This window comes from Podarcis filfolensis, assembly GCF_964270895.1.
Source record: "Podarcis filfolensis genome assembly, chromosome: 13".
NCBI classification, from domain to species: domain Eukaryota; kingdom Metazoa; phylum Chordata; class Lepidosauria; order Squamata; family Lacertidae; genus Podarcis; species Podarcis filfolensis.
Window position 1 is genome coordinate 18,758,132 of NC_139615.1, and position 21,004 is coordinate 18,779,135.

Genomic DNA, 21,004 nt, shown 5'->3' on the forward strand with positions numbered 1-21,004 from the left:
GGGTGGGCAGACCCACTCTTTCCGTGCCCCCTTTTTCTTTGAGTTCTTTCTGCTCATTCCCTAATGCAGCCTTCCTCAGCCTGGTACCCTCCAACCCCACTCCCTTTCAGCCCAAGCCAGCATGGCCAGTGGTAAGGGGTGATGGGAATTGTAGTTCAAAATAGCTGGTTTGGGTAGTCTGTCCTTCAAGGCTCTTTTTGCTCATAGTGTTTCATGGGGTGCTTGCTAGTGCCTTCCATTCCCTAAGGTCCTGACCTCCTGCTCAGGATACTTATACTCCTCCATGCACCTGGAATATTCCTACTACTTCTTGTTTAAAAAAGTGTGTGTGTGTGTGCGCGCGCGCGCATGCATGCTGCTGTAACTCCTTCCAACAACCTCTAGTCTTCTGTGAGAGTCTGCTGAGATCAATCCATTCTACAGTTCAGGGCAATAGTCTGACTGTTCCTTCTGGTCATCCCTTATGCATAATCAAGCCAGTTTGTCCAGCATCAACCTACAAAGGCCATACAGATTCTAAAGCCTCCCATTCCTCTGTCATTCCACCTGTGCCTTTCATTTCCTAAGGGACATGGCCTGCAGGAACCCTGAGTCTCCATCCTCTCCCATCTTCTGTTGCAGGTCTGATGGGGGAAGACGCAAGGGCTACATGGGGCACCTTACCCGCATTGCCAATGCCTTAGCTCAAGCCTCAGAGAAGTGGCCCCACTCCACCCTTATCAAGCAGCTCTTGAAAGGTAATGGGTTTGGCAGCTCCAAGGGGGTTAGGGTCATGTGCCCTGCATAGCGTCCGCTCAAATTATTCTTGAAGGGCTTTGTTCCTGAAGCGTAAGCTCTTTGGCTCATGGAAGCGTTCTGGGAATTCCACTCCTCGCCTTTTCCAGTGGGAGAAATATGGGGCTCATCTCTGTGCTGGAATGCCACTGAGTCTGGGGTAGGATGTGCTGTTTATATAGGGAATTTCCATCTGAGCAGGAGCTGGAGATCATTGCCTTTCTAGGTCTATTCTTCAGCCTTAAGAACCCAAGTTAAAGAAAACTGGGTTTATATAATTCTGCAAATGTGCATACCATGGGTGTGTATTTGTTTAGGTTTGGAAATCTGCATTTATATTCATTGGAGACTGGGAAATTAGGGTTTTTGGGGGAGGCAGGGAGATTTTTATCCAAGGAGTTGAAGGCGGTGTATGTGGTGCCTGCCCCCAGCCCCATGTTATCCTTACAGCATCCCTGGGTGGTAGGTTAGACTGAGAGAGAGTTCTAAGTTCTGCCAACAAGCTTCATGGCTGAAAGGGAACTTGAACCTGAATCTCTGCAGAATTAGAGTCCAGTGCTCAACACACTACCTGATCCTGTCTTCATGGCTCAGTAGTTGTAACAAAGTGCTTTTATTGTTTTGGGCCCATAAGAGGCATTCATGTCAAAATCATGAAAAACTGATGGGCTCTCCTTTTTCTGTTGACACCACTTGATTGTGTCTGTATTGGGAAGATGGGGAGGGCAGACAGAAGGCCTGATGGCTTGCTCTGTTATTTTTACCTCATGGAAGAATGTAAAATCCTCCCCCCCCCCATAGTTCCAGTATGCAATTGCTGATCTCATACCATCCATACTTATAAAAGAGGCTTGTGGCATTTTGAAGACTAAACAAATCTATCATGCCATAAGCTTTTCTGCATCAGAGTCCACTTCATCCGTTGCAATATACATTTCAAGCATTTCTCCTAGACGGATATTTGGTCTGATCCTAGATGACTTTAAAAGGGAATTGTTAAGACTGATCCATGAAGTAGAGCTCTGTCAATGGCTGCTAGCCATGGTAGCTTTTATATAGAAACTTTATGTTCAAAGGCAGTAGCAGTTTGGGGGAGGGGGGCTTTCTGGAAAAACATCTCGTAAACCATTTCATAAACTGTTGCAGCCTTCTTCAATCTGATGCCCCCATCAGCCCCGGCCAGCACAATCTGACCCTATTATTTCAGGAGTGGGGTTGAGCTTCCATTTCAAAGACATGAAATCCTGTTCCTCTCCCCTTATACCTTCTCTTGGAACAGGGAGTTATGTTAAACAAAATTTCATGTGCTTGGAATGGATTCGGGCAGCTCACACATGGTGAATGAGCTTGACCTCACTCAGTGACAGCTACTGCTTTGCACACATTTGGAAGAGGTCAAGCCAACCTGTGGTGGAACATTCAAGTGAGCATCCTGAATAGAATTTGTCATATGAAGCAAATGTAATTGGCTAAAGTAATGTTTAACTGCTCGCATAATTCCACTTGCTGTGAGCTTTCATAATAATTTATTAACTTATTGGATCTAGAGGGTGGTTTATTTTTATACTGCTTTTCATCCCAAATTCCCCCAAACTAGGGTAGCTAAGGTCCTCTGCTGATCTTGGTCTTGGTAAGAAGAGAAAAAGGGAACTGGTGGATGACAGCTGGGGAAAGGGAATGGAGATTTCTTCTGGTTGACGGGAGGTGTTCCTTGACTTGAAGCTATCATTCGTGTGTGGCCGCTCCCTCTTGTATTTTGCCATCTCCACTTGCTACCACAATGTGTATCATAAAGTAAGGTCCTTCTGCCATCTCACCCACCTGAGCTGACATGTTCCACTTTGCAGAGCTGCCTGAGGAGGAACAGGAGCAGTGGGAGAAGTTCGTCTCAGGGCCCTTGTCGGAGACTAACAAGAAGAACACTGTGGATCTTGTGAGTCCCCTCTCTTTGTGTCTTACGCTCCAGCCACTCCTGATTATAAAATGGTTGGCAGGGTTCTGGAAAAGGTACTACGAGAGAATGGGAAAATGGTCCCCTTTCTTTCTGCATCCATCAGAGCGCTCTCTATTATTGTCACATGCCACACGTACTAGGTCTTACCACTGCCGTTGGAAAAATGAGCTTTGTTGCTCCAGAGTTAAGCACTTGGTTTTTGGTTAAAGGGCTGCTTTTCCAGCTGGCCAGAGTCTGCCAAAATGCTTAGCTTGGCTGACGGCGGTGGAATTGATAGAACAACTACAACTCCCATCAGCCTTCTGGCCAATGGTCAGGGGTGATGGGAGTTGGTCCATCAACATCTGTAGGGTCACAGGTTCCCCACCATTTCTGTGGGGAATAGTAGGTTCTATTAGCTGATTCTCTGGGGCTTGGCCACTCAATCTTTGCCTTGTGTTTTATTTTGTTTTATCCCCGTCGGAAGACTCACCTAATGGATTCCTTCATTTTCCTTTGCTTCAGGTTAACATGCACAATCTTCACTCGTCAAGTGATGATGATGAGAACGACCTGAAGGAGTTCAGCTTCCCTCAGGAGGCTGTCCTGCAGCAGGCAAGTGTGGCACCTTCCAGTTGTGCACCATACCTTGCCCCCTTGTCTTTCCAGGGCTGGCACCATTCCCACCTGTGTGCTTGCTTAGAAACCTAGAACAATTTCCCCATCCCTAAGCAGGCACAGGGTCTAAAATTCTTAGGCCTGCTTTGGGCACTTCCCCTGATTTTCTTCTTTCTTCTCCACAAACTTTAATTTGTATCCTGCCAGCCCCATTCCTCACCCCTTCACCACCGCTACATGCGGAATCCTGGCATTCTGTTCTCCTAGTTGCCACTTTTCAGTACCTTTTTGTTGTCTTCATGAGTTGCTTTGTACACAGCTTTGTATCTCTTACCCAAAAAAGTGGGTTACAAAGTGATACAATATGAAACAGCTAAACGAAATGCTGGTCAGATGCCGCTTGTCATCAAGCAAATGATATTTGGGGTGAGCTCCTTCCTGTAAGCTGAGTTCAAATAGGGTTCACTTGGCAGATTTGGATTAGGAGCTGTTTGGGGAGGGGGGAATGACTATTGTATTCCTGTGTTCTCATACGGCATTTAGGTAGATCCATTGGGCCTAGTAAGTTTCTCTTCCTCTCTCTTCATATACCCTTCCCCCCATATTTCCATTTGATCTGTAATTCACATTTACCCTCATTTCCTTTTCCTCCTCCACTTTATAGGCCTTTGTAGATTACCAGCTGCAGCAGATGACTTCGGCGTTCATTGACCACTTTGGCTTTAACGATGAGGAATTTGGCGAGCAAGAAGAGAACGTCAAGTTAGTGACACAGTTCACGGCCTCCCCTTTCCTCTCCCCTTTGACGTGCTTGTGTGTCATCGTCTTGTTTTTTACTTGCTCTGTGCTCTTTTGGCTGAGAATAAGCATAGCCTCCAGTGGGAACAATAGCACGCAGCATCAGGGGGGTTTCTGCGTAGTTCCGGCAAGGAAGCATGCTTGTCCTGAGGGGCTCACATTCAGAACTCTGGATGGGATGACGTGTCCATAACCCCACATGGGATTGCACCTGCTCGGGCTGGCAGTGCGTGGAGACACCTGGCCTCATTTGTACTTGCCAACAAGAAAGAGATTATTCATTGGCCTGCCGCAAAATCTGGGGCGCATGTAATTTGCATGCACTTGCACACGGCACTTGGTGCTGGGCATTTTGTCCTGGAGTAAGAAAGTTGCACAACGTAGACCTGGGAAGGGACATGTGGTCTGTGGCCTCTTGTCCTGAAGTTCTGCCTATAGGAGATGTTAGAGGCTCATCCTGAGCAAGGGGCTGAGGTCTGTAAGCCAGTGTTGCTTGTCTTCTCTTGAGAAGGCAGGCGGAGGGCCCAGGAAGCAAGGGGAGACATTTCCAGCCTAGTCTTGAGCCCCCGTTCTTTTGTTCATTGGGGGGGAAAATGGATCATGAAAAGAGCCCTAGTGGTCAGACCAAAGGCTGTTCTTGTCCAGCATCCTGCATCCCTTTCTGGCCATTGAGAAGCTTCCAAGAAGCCCACAAGCAGGGCAGGATAGGTTCCGTCAGCCATTTGGAATGGAAGGGTGACCAGGTTCTTAGTTCATAGGAACTAAGGAGGAGGAAGAATGAGATTTCCTCCGGACCCAGCTACCACCTGAGCCTCTGGCTCCAAACTTGCTTTGCTCAATTCGCTAACTGGATCATCTTGCCTGGTAAGGAGGAAGGTGCCTTGGATTCCTGGGTCCTGTTACCATCTAAATATTTAATGTTCTCAGCAAAGATTGCCCAAGAGTTTGTCCTCTGCCTCCCCTCCCCCCCTTTTGGCAACAGCTTCAGCATGAATCCCATCTTTCCAAAGGGCTGAAATAGCGCAATAGAGGGAGTCTAGGGTGACATGGAGAATTCGCTCACCCCACCCCAGGGCAGTCTTTCTTTTCCCAGCCCCCCTGATTTCATGTGTCTGCCTCTCTCTCTCTTTCTCTCCCTCTCTCCCTCTCTCTGCCTATCTGCCCTGCAGTGCTCACTTCCGACAGCTGAAAAGGTAATGCCTAACACGCTGCTATGCTCCTCTCCAGCCACAGGCGGGGGTGTTGGGCTACATCCGTCCCCCGCATCTGTGCAGTGCCACCTACCTCTTCCCTGGTTAAGGGTGCACCACCCAAGCAGATCAGACTAGAAGTGAAAGCCCAGGTGTATTCTGCATGCGCACATATTGAGCTTCCCTTTTGTATGTGTGCTTTAAAGTATAGCTTTGTGCCCTGAACCCTTTGGAAATAAGATGGACAAAACAACAAGGGCATGGAAAAAACACTGGTAGCTCGGTTGGTAGAGCATGAGACTCCTAATCTCTAGGTCATGGGTTGATCCCTACATTGTGCAAAAGGTTCCTAGATTGTACAATTCTATGGCTGGTAGATGGCCTGGGTGGCTTCTCCTCTCCTGACAGCAACTCACGGGTGTTTTAGTTCTGGCTGCCGCTATGGCTGTCCCTGCCATTACGTAGATAATACCGGGAACAGAAAAGGGATCTGAAGCTAGTTCTTCTTACGGGTAGTTTTCAGAGGCAAAGCGCACGCTAGCTTGGGGATCCTGTCCAGGTGGGAGAGGCAGATCTGTGAAAATGCTCATGTGGGGAGAAGTCGCCTCTCTATATGAACTAAGATGTCCTTAGGCAATCTGCTGTCTCTGTCTCATGCCACCCCCCCCAATCTCCAATCTCTTGAGGTAAGAGCAACTCAATTTGCATGGCCCCTCCTAGTGGAGCAAGTGGGAGGGGCAATCCCTTCTCCCGCAAGAAAACAAAGCTTCGCGGTAGGTTCAGTACTACGTTCTTTCCCAAACTAGGCCTTGGTCCTTTCCCGTGCCTACATGCAGTCACATTCTGACCTTCATCTCGGTCTTCTTGTTTTCTTCCAGTGCTCCCTTTGACAAGACGGCCAACATCACCTTCTCCTTGAATGCTGACGATGACAGCGTAAGAGCCGCTCCTCTAGAGCTTTGCTCCTCTTTGCTTCCCCTCTGCACCTGGCCTGGGCTCTGATCCATCTCTCTCCTCCACCCCTTTCTCACAGCCCAACTCCAACCTCTTCGACATCTGCTACAAAGAGCGCATCCAGCAGTTTGACGATGACGACGAGGCTGACGGTTCCGACGGGGAGGACATCTGGCAGGAGAAGGAGGCTGCTGTCTCTTCTGGTATGGCACAGCCTGCCACAGTCAGGTAGGAGACGATCCCCTGCCTAAAGACCTCCTGGCGCTCCCGGGGTGTGCCAAATGGGCTTTGGACTAAGGGTGCCGATTGGTTCCTTTCGCTCTTACTTTCCTCCCTTCACACAGAAGAATTTTCCTTCATGTTCATCGTGCTCACTTTGATTTTCATAAACTTCTTCCAAGCACACTTTATGCATTTAATATTTGTAAAAAATATTTATATACCACCTGGTACAATCTGCCTTAAGGTGGTGTCCATGAATATAAAGTGTGTTAAAACAATCAGAACAGTGAATAAGATACAGCTGGTAAAGTGCAACATTGACTGACTCCCCAAAGGTAAAATACCAGAGTACAGGCCTTTTTCTTTCCCCAAATTTTATTTACTTATTTATTGAATTTATATGCCGCCCTATACCCGGGGGTCTCAAGGCAGTTCACAGAATAAAATCAAGATATAAAACCACAAAATGCATAATAAAAATAAAAACAACAACCCAATAGCCCCCCCCAAAAAAAAAACATTTTAAAAGGGCATAGGATGTCAATCAGATCAACCAAAGGCATGGTTAAAAAGAAAGGTTTTTGCCTGGCCTAAGGTGTATAATGAAGGTGCCAGGCGAACTTCCCTGGGAAGAGCATTCCACAGACAGGGAGCCACTGCAGAGAAGGCCCGTCCTCACCAATGAACTAATGTCAATGAACTCGTATTTCTCCTGCTTTGACTCCTATAAAATTAGCTTTCATTGTCTTGTTACGTCCTGTGTAAAGTGCACTTTTCTCAGTTGTTGTCATCCTGTTCTTTCCCCTCCCTTTTTGTGTCCTGTCTCTTTAAATCAGCCTTCGGCCATGCTGGCTGGGACTGATGGGAGTTGTAGTCCCCAAACATCTAGGGGGCACCAGGTTGGTGAAGACTGCTTTAGTTGGACTCTTTAGACTTGCTGTGATAGGGCTTTCTGCTGATAGGGAAGAGGGCACCCTCAAATGGGGAAGCAGCGCTCTCCCACCCGCTTGCCTAGAAGCTGCTTTCTCTTTCTTTCGCAGGTCTGCTTTATTACCTAGTTTTAAGTCGTTCGGTCAAGGAATAAGGTGGCTACTTCGTGGCTTTCCTAAGCCCACAAGGGCTTCATTTCTACAAAGCCTTTTCTCCTTCTGCCAGGGCCTAGCTGGTTTCTAATTTGTAATTTGTACAGTACTCAGCACAGCCTAAATTGCTTAATAATTTATAGCACTATTATTAGTAGTAATGAAATCCTGTACTGCGATGAATTGGTGTACAGTATCTGCCTCTCTCTTCTAAACGTACATGGCCAGTCTTTTAAGTCTGCTTCTCCCCACTCCTATTTCCCAGCCGTTATTTGTCCCCCTGAAGATAGTTTCTGTTTTATGCCAATTATATGTTACTTTGGGGGATCTGTTGTTCCCCCCCCCCCCCGCTTACCTAGTCTAATAACTCTAATACTGAAGGCCAGGTTTTACAGTCTCTTTTGGTTTCATTCTTTTTCTCTTTTTTGCAACAAGTGGGAATTTTCTCACTGAATGAGAGACCCTGTTTTGTTGCCCACATCTTATAAAAGCCCTGTGGAGCTCCTGCTTTCTGTCTCTCTCTCTGTACTTTAGCTTGTTGGGAACCTATTGGAGGGGTAGGCCACGGATTTTCCTTCAGATGTGGTAAACTATAACTGCCATCAGCGCCCGCTAGCATGGCCAATGGTATAATGGATGATGGGAGCTGCTGGGCCAACCACTGCTTTACACCCCTTCTCCATTAGCATTTCCAAATGCAATGGCCTTTTTGAGGCCAGTCTTGGCATTGCCAGAAATTAACTTCCTGAACTTTATGCTTGAATTTTCTACCATTGCCAGTTCATTGGGATTTTGATTTAGATCTAGGAATTTTCCTATTCATAGCTCCATCTAGGAATTTCTCTTAATAGCCCGCCCCCCAAATTACTTTACCCTATCGGATTGTTTTCTTTCCATTCACATGTGAATAAAAGAACTGTTCTCCTTCACAGCCCTGGTCTCTTTCATTCCTTCTCCTCCTGGCATTTCAGTTAGTGCTTGAAGGGTGTTTGGCAGCATACAGGTTGCATAGCGAGGACCCAGGCTGAATCCTCAGAACCTCCAGGGCAGCGGTTCTCAACCTGTGGGTCTCCAGATGTTGTTGGACTACAACTCCCATCATCCCTAGCTCGCTAGCTAGGGGGACTCACAGGTTGAGAAAGGCTGCTCCAGGGGAAAGTACCTTGCGTAGCAGGGGTTGGAGCCCAGGACCTGCTGCCTGTCAGAGTAGGTGAATACTGGGTTAGAGGGACTCAATGGTCCATCTTAGTATGAGGCAGCTTCATGTGTTTCTGGTGCGGAGAGAGGGGTAGTACCTCCCATTTGTCCAACAGGGTTGGGATGGAGAAACTTGCCTGCTGTGCGCATGATCTGAAATATCTCTCTTCCTTTCTTCCCCTCCTCCCCTTTTCATTTTAAGCAGGAGCCTTGGGAGCACAGATAGTGAGGACAGTGAAGACTCAGAAGAGGGAGAAGGAGGCGAGGAGGAAGATCCTGGTGGGGGAGATGGAGATGCCACACATGTCAGCAACGGTTGCAGTGAACAGACGGAGGTGGAGAGAACGTCAGGAGGTCAGGGCTCCAGAGAGACCCATGTGGTCCGAGGGAGGGATTTGGTAGAGGGTGAAAGGGAGGCTTGTCACATCTGCTTATTGACTTGGGGATGCTCTGCTACAAATAAGGAACAGCAGAATCCAACACAGACAAGCTTTGGGAGTGGGAGGGAGCTAGCAGCATACCAATTCTTAGCCACATGGGGAAATACCGTATTTTTTGCTCTATAAGACTCACTTTTTCCCTCCTAAAAAGTGAGGGGAAATGTGTGTGCGTCTTATGGAGTAAATGCAGGCTATGCAGGTATCCCAGAAGCCAGAACAGCAAGAGGGTTCGCTGCTTTCACTACGCAGCGATCCCTCTTGCTGTTCTGGCTTCTGGGATTCAGAATATTTCCCCCCCCCCTTGTTTTCCTCCTCCAAAAACTAGGTGCGTCTTATGGTCTGGTGCGTTTTATAGAGCGAAAAATATGGTGATTTATCTGAAACTGGAGGATTTTGTAATTGAAGCAGGAGAGTGATAGATTTTGCCTTGGTCTTCCTGCCATTTTCCTTGTGATCTCTCTCTCTCTCTCTCTCTCTCTCTCTCTCTCTCTCTCTCTCTCTCTCACACACACACACACACACACACACACACACACCACATTTATGTGATCATCAGTATCTGGGAAAGGTAGAGATTTCAGGGCCTGGATTGTATCACTGGTTAGATCTGACCTCCTTTTCTAATCTGTTCTTCCCAGATCCTGACTGGGCAGATAGCCCCTCTGATTCTTCCTCGGAATCTATGGTATCCTCGCAGCCTGTGGCAGCTGACACAGGAGCAGCGGTGTGGGATCGTCCCAACTCAGATGCCTCCTGCCCCACCACAGATAAGAATTGGGCCTCATTTGCAGAACCCCATATACAGCAAGAGAGGTGAGGCCTTGGAAGGCTTAACCTGTTTAAGACCAGCTGGATGTTCAGAACAGGAGACTATTTGGGCGTTGGAGGGAGATAATGAACCGGCCGAGCCATTGGATGTCACTGGGGAGGCTGCTACTGAGGGAGATGGGTTTGAGGCATCAACACCTGAACAACTCTTGCTAAAGCATCTCTGACTGCCCATACATTACTTGGCCAAGTTGAAGCTTCTTGTGTTAATATACAAAGCCCTGAACAAGTTGGGTTCAGGATACCTTAAGGGCTGCCTGAGCCCTTATAGGCCAGCTTGTTCACCAAGATCATCTGAAGGAGCACCGTTAGTTGACCCTGCATTACAGAGGCCTAACTGGCTTCAGTTGGAACTTGGGTTCCCAAACTGTGCTCCATGATCCACTAGCGTCTGCGAGCTTCATTTGGGTGGTCCTGCAGCATGGCTGTGAATTTGTGGTTGAAGACAGGAGATGGCACATTCATTGCATTACATATTCATATTGATTTTTCATTGTATTTTTATTGCTTTCTTTTAGTCCTTACATTGCATTACAATTTGAATTCTGTGGAATTTAAATCATTAATATAATAAAATGTCACCTGTAAGAAATAAAAGAAACTACGAAAATACAGTGGAAAATCAGCCGACGTCTAGCATAGCACATTACAGTTGCTATAACAGGCAGAAAAATCATTAAGTGGCCATTTTCAAATGGTCGGTGGGAGGGAAAAAAATGGGAACCAGGATTCAGTTCATTAATGTTTCCAGCCCCATGCTGTGGGACCCTCTTCCAGCAGAGATTAGGTAGGCATTCACCTTGTTGAATTTTCAGGTATGCAGCTATTTCAGCTTCCTTGGTTAGACAGTCATTTTAGTGATATTTTGCATTTTTTCTATGTTATTTTGTTTTCTTGTACTTGCATATATTGTGCACAGCCTTGATATTTTACGAGTTGGAGGCATACAACTAAATTGAAATTAAAGACCCGATCCTACCTTCTGATTTTATCCTTTTGGCCTCCAGGCCCCCCAAAGCACTTGTGGACCCTGCTTCCCCTGCAGCCCCCCCTCAGGAAGTGACGCAAAGCAATGTATCCACAGCAGGAGGTGAGTGGTGACCTACATCTTCTGAAACGGGATGGCATCCAGAATGTAAGGCGTTGCTTCTTCTCTCCCCTCCCACACAGCTATTCTTCTCCACACTCCTTAGCACCTGCTGGTTTGTGTACTGTGAAATGGTTTCCCTTACTGTTGCAAACATGCGAGCGCTCAAACAACACATTTTCTAAGTTGCTCACCCAAACGTCTCAGTCTCTCACCTCTGCCAAGTGATCTGCCCCTTTTGGAGGGGAAAGACATTTGGATTGTGCTTTAGGCAAACAGTTGGCCAGCCGGTCCTTTCTATGGGATGGTAGCACTGGGACCCGGCTGCTGGCAGTTGGACTTCTGTGACCTAAATAAAATCTGTAGTTGGCTGCTCTTGCTCTGCCTTAATAGAAGCGGCTGCTCTAACCTAGGGCATGGCCCAGATGATGCCATTAACCTAAAATACATTTCCTTCCTACCTACCTCCAAAAGAAAAAATAAAGTTCTGGTGACCACAGCAGCCACCTCGTGCCTGGTTAGTGCTATAGGGCCCCAATTGGCTGGAAAACTTCAGGGACGGGAGAGCAGGGGTCCTGGAGGAGACGTAGCTCCCATGGTCCTTGTTAGGCGACCAACCACCCATTCCTTCAGGTTTCTCCTTCCTCTGTCTTCCCCTCCCCTTTGTCAACGAGGGACTTCTGTCCTTCTCCACAAATGACTATAAGGCGACAGTAGCAATATAAACACAGAATTGCCCAGCGGTAGAGAGGGGGCAGTTTGAAGTAATGGACCCTTCCCTTAGCATCTCAGCAGTTGGTTAGGATGACAGAGCAACTTGCCCGTGTCTTTCCAGTGAGCTTCATACTTTGAGCAAGGGAGGCTTTTGGACCTGGGCTTCCCACATCACAGCCTATCTTTCTAACCTTTGCACCACCAACTCTCCACCCTAAGCCACTTCCCCTGATGACCAGCCCACTGGGAGTTCAGGAGTTTCTTCAGCGCATTCTTTTGTGCAGCTGTGGGAGTTTGCTGCCACCTAGTCGTGTGGCACTGTGGGTTAAACCACAGGGCCTAGGGCTTGCTGATCCGAAGGTTGGCGGTTCGAATCCCCTCGACGGGATGAGCTCCCGTTACTCGATCCCAGCTCCTGCCAACCTAACAGTTTGAAAGCACGTCAAAGTGCGAGTAGATAAATAGGTACCGCTCCGACGGGAAGGTAAACGGCGTTTACGTGCGCTGCTCTGGTTCGCCAGAATCGGCTTAGTCATGCTGGCCGCATGACCCGGAAGCTGTACGCCGTCTCCCTCGGCCAATAAAGCGAGATGAGCGCCGCAACTCCAGAGTCGGTCACAACTGGACCTAATGTTCAGGGGTCCCTTTACCTTTACCTTTAGTTGTGTGAGCTTCCTTAAACACCCCATGACTATAATGCCTTCTGCTTCCCTACTGTCTGTCTCTAGTACATATGAATGCAAGAACGGGGGGGGGGGGTGTAGGCGGCTTATGCCTGGAAGCTCAGAAATAGCAGCTCCGTAGAGGTGAGGTTTACAGCAGTTGAGAGGGGCTTGGCTTTCATACATAACCCTTTCTGAGCCTGTCTGCTGCCTCTGGATGTGATACACCCATCACCATTTATCCACTTATGATTGAACTTCTTTCCCTCTTTTTCTCCCCAACCCCACCCTTGCAGAAACCTCTAGTGTTCAACAGGAACCTCCCACTCCAGACACAGGCCCCCCAGAAGGGGGTGACCCACCAAATCCCGTCACCATGACAACAGTAGCCAGGTAAGATGGTGAGGTGTGATCCGTGACACAGATGGCTCTTGGTTCCCCTGAAAAGTTACTAAGGGATAGGCACCTGATTATAAAGGTGAATAAGTACACTAATATCAACAAAATGCTCCAAAAGTCGCCAGGTATATTGGAAGAGTATTAAAATATATATCTGTGTGTGTAGACACATGTGTAAAAACACACACACACACAGAGAGAGAGAGAGAGAGAGAGAGAGAGAGAGAGAGTCTAGTTGGTGGAGTTAAAACATTTTTTTAAATAACCAACGTTTGACATTGATGGTCACCGTGGAAAATGTTACTCTGCCCTCTAGCAAGCAGGGCACATGGCTCTCGTAATGATCCTACTTCAGAAAAACAAAAGAGAAAGGAACCGCAACACCAGGCTTGGGTGGCACGGCAAACCAGGCCACTGCTTGTTTTCCAGCAGCATGGCAGGGGCAGGGGATTTCAGCAACAGGCCCCACCATGCTGCTCATTCACATTAAACCATAGATTGCTGTAACATGTGAACCACCAGACTGTTACAGATCTGGGAGCTTGGCCCTTTTAAAGCGGGTGATTTTGAAGCTTTCCTTTTCAGTCAGGCTTTTTGTGACTAGGACTTAGGGAAGAAGGAATTGTCTTGTTATGCTGGCTCTGATTTTTATCTGGTCCTTTTTCGTTGGGTTATCTATCTGTTGAATTTGAACGGTATTCCACCGGGAGAATTATTTGTGATTTGAAAAGCAGGTTAAGATGGACCTAGAGAATAAATACATCACATGTTAGAGGGCTGCAGCCTCGAAAGACTGGTGTGAAGGAAAATTTGCCTCTTAATCTGGCTTGAGGGGATGGGGTGGAGGTTATTGACACCTTGTCAGTATCCTTTTGTAGTTCTTTATTCCCTTTCAGTACTATTCCCTGGGAACCAGGGTGGATTTGATTTAAATCAAATTAATTAAAATCAGAATTTAAATCACTAGTCAGTAAGACTTGATTTAAATCATTTCTTTACAGAAAGACTCATTCTTGCTGGTATAATCTTAATATTTACAACCAGGTGAAGGTTGCATTTTTGGAATAATAAATTTTCAGAGCAGTTTTTACAGTTATATCAAAAATTACTGGTTTGGTTATACTATTAGAAATACATAGACAGATAATTATGAAATTATTGTGAGATTTAATAAGAACGGTTTATATTTGGACAACTTTTCTGCTGTACTTTATTGGAAGGAGGAAAATAATCATTTCCTTAGTAACAATTTAACTAAAACTATAACATTATAGCATATGTATCCATGTTTGTTAACTGATGTGGTTAAACATTTGTTTTTTAAACAGACTGAGTTTTAGCACACATGAAAAACTTAAAACAAATCCTTATTTCCTGATGAATAGCCTTTGGACTATAATGTAACTTAAATAGAAAGCTATCTTTAGGAAGATTTTTCCTCCAAAAGCATTTTCTTTTTAAAATCCAATTTAAATCAAAAACATTTGATTAATATTTTTTTTAAAATCAATTTTTTAAAAATAAAAAAATCTTTGATTTTTATCCACCCTGCCGGAAACCATTAATTTCTGCCGGAGAAACACAGCAACAAAACAGATATAGAGGCCATATTCCTTGTGTGATGATCTCTCTCTCACAAACACTCCACATTTATGTGATCTTCAGTATCTGGGAAAGGTAGAGATTTCAAGACCTGGATTGTATCACTGGTTAGATCTGACCTCCTTTTCTAATCTGATTGTGAGAACAGTGTGTGTCACGTGAAATTTGACACTCCTTTCCAACATTTGTGTGGTGTGACCAGGCCATGGCTAAGGGGGTGGGTGGGAATGCTTCACTCCTGCTCTGCCACCAGTTCCCTCTTGTCTTTCCTCAGCAGCACAGTAGAGCCTCCCCCAACTACCTCTGATTCCGCCCAGCCGCTCCAGGGGACAGCAGAGACTCCACAACCCCAGCACAGCAGCTCCCAACAGACAGAAGAGCAGCAGCAGCCGGCAGCCAGGTGAGGAGGGACTGTAGGTAAGAGGAGATGAGCCTGCGAACTGCTCATTGCTCTGCCTGCCACGATGCAGGAAGGATAGCATCTGGGAACCAGGAGATGGGTTGGGAGTCCTTGGCTCATGGAAGAGGGTGGGATTCCCCTACAGAACCTCTCTTCTGCTTCGGACGTCGTGAGAATGAGAAGCTCGTTCTTGCTTTTTAATACTGAAAGAAGATGCTGAATTCCGCACGTGATGTAAAACTCCTGGATTGCGCAGCTAGCTGCTCCTTCCCTCCTGCGTGAATACCCACATTCCTCCATGTGTAAGCTGTAGACGAAATAGTTAATATGCACTCACACCCCGTCCTTATCTTTCCCCAGATAAAGCCTCTCCGTGGGTCTCGTCACTGGGGAAGGCCCACAGCTGCTTGCTCGAACAAGTCCATTTTGCCAGGGACTGTCCCCAGTCCTTCCGGTGCCTTCACCCCCGTGGGCAGGTGGGGGAGGGGGCAGAAGAGAAAGCAGCAAGGGGCAGCGAAAGAGCCCAGCCTCTCCCCCTATCCCACCCCGAGCAATCACTGAAGAAACCAGGACCTGGTACCGGCGAGCACCTGCGAGAGAAACGGATGTGCGTCCCAAGCGCAAAAGCATCTTCCTCCTCCTGGCCCGTTGGTTGGCACAGCCCAGCAAGAGTGCCTCTCCCCCAGGAATTCTGCAGGGCGGGGGGGGGGGAGGGAATCCGTCTCTCCTCCTTTGGCCTCTTTCCCCTACGACGACCCCCCCCCCGCCCTCCCAGTATGCATACGTACACACTGCTGCACTGAGCAAAACCTGTCTGTTTTGATGCAATTAAATTTTATGCTTATATCGTACCAGAGGTCTTCTGATGGGGAGGGGGGGTAACACTGAACAGGGCGGGGAGAAAAAAACCCACCAGGCAACAATCTCGCCACTGTTTTGAGGGCTCTTCCTCTACCTGACAGCCACACCTGCAAGCACAAGTCTGCCACAGCTCCTCTCTTCCCACAGGTCTCCAAATTTGCCCACAGGGTGGCAGGTCAGATTAGCACGGCAGAATTATCTCACAGGGTAAAGAAGGATCAGGAGGTTGCCTAAAGTGGCTTCTCTGAAGACCACTGCCTCAAGTAGGGTTAGGAAGGGCAGTGAGGGGGGTGTGGTTGTGTGAGAGCTGCTGCATTTGTCCTTTCCACACTGGGATGAAATCGTGATATTTCTGCCCTCGTGACACTTGTTTGAAGCTAATATCCAAGAGGAACCAATGGGTGGCCAAGGAGAGGGAGGCAGAGCCAGCCTTCCCTGTCTCCTGACTGAAAATAGTTGCTTCCGTTCCCCGCCTGCCTCCCCAAACATCACCATCATTTGGGGTTCTTCAACCAGTGTACTCAGTGAACAGAATTTTTAGGAGAGATGTGTGCGTACAACCATGTGAAATCTGGATTCACCCTAAAGTTTCCATCATTTTGTTTCTCCCGCTGTCAGCATACGTCCACCAGCTCACTGAGATTTAAGCTGGACCTCCTCCCAGTGGATTTTGCCTTCCCCACTCACTTTCCTTCCAGCATTGGTTTGTTTCCTTATCACTATTAAAGAGCTCCACAGGAAGTCCACAGTCTCTCCCGCATATCCAAGCAGCAGCATGGTGGGGAGGGGAAGCTCAATACCCTGTCATAGCATCTTCCCTCCCCTGGCAGTGGTTGTTGAAAAAAGACATGGGGGGGAATGATACCCATGCCAGCAGCATGTGTTCTATAGCTGGTTTTGGAAATGATCCTTAGCCCTATGCAGCTCCATTGTGATTTCAGAAACCCCACCAGTCTCCAACAGGGAGTTTGTCCGTGAATATTGGCTTGTCCTTCAGCTTCATTGTGGCTGATCGACAGACACCAGCTGCACATTAACAGATAAAAGAGTTGGTGGCTGCATTTTGGCCCACGTCCTCGCTGCTCCTAACTGCAGCAACCATTGGATCCAAATATTGCAATCTTTCCCCTCTGGAGTCATCAGAAACGGAGAGGGTTTCTTTCTCTGGGGTTATGTGGTGGGATTCACCTTGCAGAACTGCAGTAAGTGCATTGTAGAAAAGTAACTTTAGACCCCCAGTTTATTCCCCCTGCATCCCTGAATCTGTTTGGGTTGGTTGGTTTGGGGTTTTCTGCCCCCCTCCACCTACTTAAAACCAAATTCTCCTGCCTCTTTGAGAGTTCTGGCTCAAGGCCCTGCACTTAACAACACAAAAGACCAAAATGACCCTGGTAGAATGCCCTAGGGACCTATCCTGCAGCCTCCCCTTCTCCATAATCCTTGTTCCAAAGAGAAATGCCCCCCTGCTTCCCAATTACACTCCCTTGAAGGCCAAGGAGCTCTTGTTCTTACCCCAACCAGATCCTGCTCCTCTTCTCTTGGGGCTCCTAGAAACAGGATTTTCCACCAAAGGCCCCAGAATCACTGCTTTTCCCCTCTCCCTTCTGGCCTCCCATCCAGCTGTTGACGTGCTTTGGACTTTTCTGTAGCTCCTTTTTATAGTGTTTAAAGGAAAAACGAAATCTCACTGCCTCACCCTTGCCTCTGACTACAGAATTGGGACAAGAGCATTGCAAAAAAGTTCAGCCAAGAACACCTTGAGATTTGGAAGGGTACATAACGCCAGTGCCCGTGGGGCTTGGTGTATGTGTGGAGGTGGCAAGAAGATCTAATATCAAGGTTTGTAGAGGTCTGATTCGGGACATTGAGCATGGTAGGAAGCGAAGTCACGGTGGAGGGACCTTTCCCTTGCGCAAGCACTAAGCACCCTTCACCCCACCTCTTTACTTCCAGGTGGTCAGTAAACTTGTACCCCTTCCCCACCTCTCCCTTTCCTCTTTCTCCCACCCCCATATAAGTGGCAATATTTCTTGAAGCTCTTAAACCACAAAGGACAGAAGTGGCCTTTCGCGTCGTCTGCGTCATGCCATGTTCATGCCATGTCAGTAATTTCTTTTCTTCTTTTTCCCTGTGTGTGTGTATGTGTGTGTTCTGTTTGAATAAAGAGATTCTATGGCCGTAATAGACTTGGCTCTCTGCGTTTTTCTGCGAAACAATAGTTCCTTAGCTGCCTCCTCCCACTCTGTGTGTCACCCCCCACAAAAAAACCCACCAGTGTTAGAGTCCTGATGTTACAGAATGGACTATACTACCAAAATAGGAAACCACCTTGGAAGGAGTTATTTTACTTATTACCACATTTTTCTTCCAAGGTGCTCAAAGTGGTGTATGTGGTACTTCTACTCATTTCATTCTCACAACAATCTTAGGAGGTAGGTTTGCTCAGAGATGCTGACTGGCCCAAGGTCACCCAGGGAGCTTCATGGCTGAGTGGGGATTCGAACCCTGTTTGCCCAGGTCCTAGTCCAACACACTGGACCACTGGTCATTAAAACTCAGTATTGTCTACACCAGCTTTTCCTAAACATCTGTAGTCCAAAACATCTGGAAAGCAGCAGGCTGAAGACACCTGGTCTGCACTGGCTGGCAGTGGCTTCCCATGGTTTCAGAAATGTACCCGCCACTTCAAAAGAGGCAGTGGTGTGTCCACTCCTTTAAACACACCCACACCCACCCACCCTGGACCCTCTATGTTGGTTATCAGCCAGCTACTAATAATACCTTTTGGGGGAAGGTGATGGAGACGATGGTGGCCAAGCAACTGCAGGCATTCTTAGATGAAACTGTTTACTTAGATCCATTTCAGTCTGGTTTTGGGACTGAATCAGCCTTGTTCGCCCTGGCGAATGATCCCCATAGGGAGAAGGACAAGGGGAGAGCAACCTTGCTGCTTTCTCTGGCTTTTGACACTATCAACCATGGAATCCTAGATGGGCTCTGTGAGATGCGTGTTGGGAGAGGCACTGTTTTAAGTGCTTCCAGTCCTACCTGCAAGGTTGGTTCCAGGGAATGGCACTGTGGGAATGCCCCTTGCCCCCTAGGCATTTCTGTTGTGGGCTGCCACAGGGCACACTGTTTCCCCCCCAGTGCTATTTAAGAACTGTATGAAGGCATTTGGAGCGGTTATTAGGAGATACGAAGCGAAGTTTTCCAGTTGAGTTGGTTTTACTGTTCTTGGAGCTTGTGTTTGCGTGTTCTGTCCTGCTTTTGCCATGTGCACTGCTTTGAAGGCTCTGCTGTGAAGCAATGTCTGCATTTGTTTAATATAAACAGTAATAAATCCTACCTGGATATGCTAGGGATTAAACTGGAGATCTACTGCAAGCAGAGCAAATGCTCCACCACTGAGTTACAGCCTTTCTTCGGAGTCCAGGTGGAGGATTCCAGTTTTGAATGGTTTTATTATGCAAATAACTCATTGCTGGTAGACATCAAGCAGTGCAAGGAGTAGGCTGGACTAGGAACATCTTCCCTAATGTGCTAGCTTTTTATCTGAGGGGTTGGTTTGTTTGTTTTGCAGCAAAGCAACATTTAAAGAAAATAACTGAAATGGTATTTTCAGCCTGAAATGGTCAAGTCTACACTATGTACACATAGCTGCAAATGATTTGTTCTCTGCTGCAAGAGCCCATGGTCTTCAAGGCAGGTGCTGGTGGTGGCTTTGCCCAGAAGAAAAGGGGTCTGGGTAGGGATTGTAGCTTGGATACTGGAGGCTTAAATCAAGAGTAGCAAAAACCAAGAGCCTGCCACCTTTCCCAAAATCTCTTTGCTGTTTCTTTGGATGAAGAGGACATCCCATGGGAGGTGATGCCATCCGCTGGAGTCATAGCATAAGAACCACAGAACAATTGATTTGAGCGGACAAACTAAAACATAATTGAGTGTCCCAGTAGGCAAGCAGCCAGGTAGTCCTGAGGGACATTCAGTAAATGGGGTGCCACCACAGGAAAGGCCTTGTCTCTGATCTGTACATTTCTGTGCTTTGAAGAATAGATACACACACCCCCCCATTAACATTCCATCTATCTGGCAAGGAGCTCAAGGTGGCAATCATGATTGTCTTCCCTCTGTCCTCAGAACAAGCTTGTGAGGTAAGTTAAACAGATCACCAGTGGTCCAAGGTTACCTGGTGATCCTCACAGCTACTTAGACTTTCCAAGTCTGAGCTCCGCAGCCCTAAACTCAGTTCACACCAATGGGGGTGCTGTGCGTGCATGCCACATCGCAAAGGAGCAAGCAACGCCTTCTCCGAGGAACCAAAGTCAAAGAAACAAAATTCCATTGCTCTTTACTTTGACAGAGGATTGGGTGGAGCAGTCCTCTTAAACTGGAGCAAGTCTTTGGAGGTCATCCAAAGAGATACAAAACTCTCTCTCTTTGGATTACACAATTAGGCATTGGGTTTTGCTGGTTTGCTGCTATTTCCTAGTAGCACATCCTGGGTGCTGGATGGTAAGTGCCTTTGGGCAGTAGGCTAGACTAGAGGAGACTTGCTCTCTGTTAGCTGCACTGGAGTCAGCTACATCTCCCCCCCCCTTTTTTTTTTTACTTTTCAAGTTTATACATTTCACTAATTTTATACATTTCACCAATTTTACAATCATTTTGACATCTCAGAAATTGACTTTCTTCGCCCTCTTTCTGCGGTTCCTTCAATTTGTTTTTAATATCTTCTGCATATCCAAATTAACTTACGGCAATTCACTCCTTTATTCATCTTTAAATATATACCAGTACTCTTATAAAACTGCAGGTTATTACAATAATCCTGCCAATGTTTTTATCTGTTTATAATTTATCTGTCAATATTCAATAAACCATTTCCATTCTTTTATAAACAAAAATTTGTTATCTTGATTTTTTATTCTTCCAGTAAGTTTCACAATTTCTGCATATTCCATAAGTTTTTGTTTCCATTCTTCCTTCGCTTGGACTTCTGCTTCTTTCCATTTTGGAGCGAGTAACATTCTTGCCACTGTAGTTGCATACATGAATAAGTTTCCATACATTTGGAGACACTCAAACTCAGGACGAAAGGGAGACACATGCTAAGAGGAAGGCACGCTTGGCAAACCCTCACCATGATCAACTCCCTCCCGGAAACTTATGTCCGCACTGTGGAAGGATGTGTGGATCCAGAATTGGCCTCCATAGTCACGGACCAAGATATTGGCTACATCCCC

The 21,004-nt window shown here is 47.0% G+C and overlaps 1 protein-coding gene across 1 annotated transcript in view; it reads left to right on the plus strand.

Annotated features, from left to right (window-relative positions):
* PPP6R1 (protein phosphatase 6 regulatory subunit 1) overlaps positions 1-17,943 on the plus strand; it is a 60,700-nt gene extending 42,757 nt beyond the window's left edge. Inside the window, exons 21-34 of the mRNA XM_083581719.1 lie at positions 70-83; positions 622-737; positions 2,622-2,707; positions 3,233-3,322; positions 3,990-4,087; positions 5,293-5,316; positions 6,192-6,249; positions 6,347-6,495; positions 8,971-9,122; positions 9,847-10,021; positions 11,044-11,126; positions 12,796-12,892; positions 14,775-14,900; positions 15,261-17,943. Of these exons, the coding sequence (XP_083437845.1) occupies positions 70-83; positions 622-737; positions 2,622-2,707; positions 3,233-3,322; positions 3,990-4,087; positions 5,293-5,316; positions 6,192-6,249; positions 6,347-6,495; positions 8,971-9,122; positions 9,847-10,021; positions 11,044-11,126; positions 12,796-12,892; positions 14,775-14,900; positions 15,261-15,264 (1,272 nt within the window). The 3' untranslated portion in view covers positions 15,265-17,943. The remainder of the gene's footprint in view (positions 1-69; positions 84-621; positions 738-2,621; positions 2,708-3,232; positions 3,323-3,989; positions 4,088-5,292; positions 5,317-6,191; positions 6,250-6,346; positions 6,496-8,970; positions 9,123-9,846; positions 10,022-11,043; positions 11,127-12,795; positions 12,893-14,774; positions 14,901-15,260) is intronic.
* Positions 17,944-21,004: the final 3,061 nt, after the last annotated feature.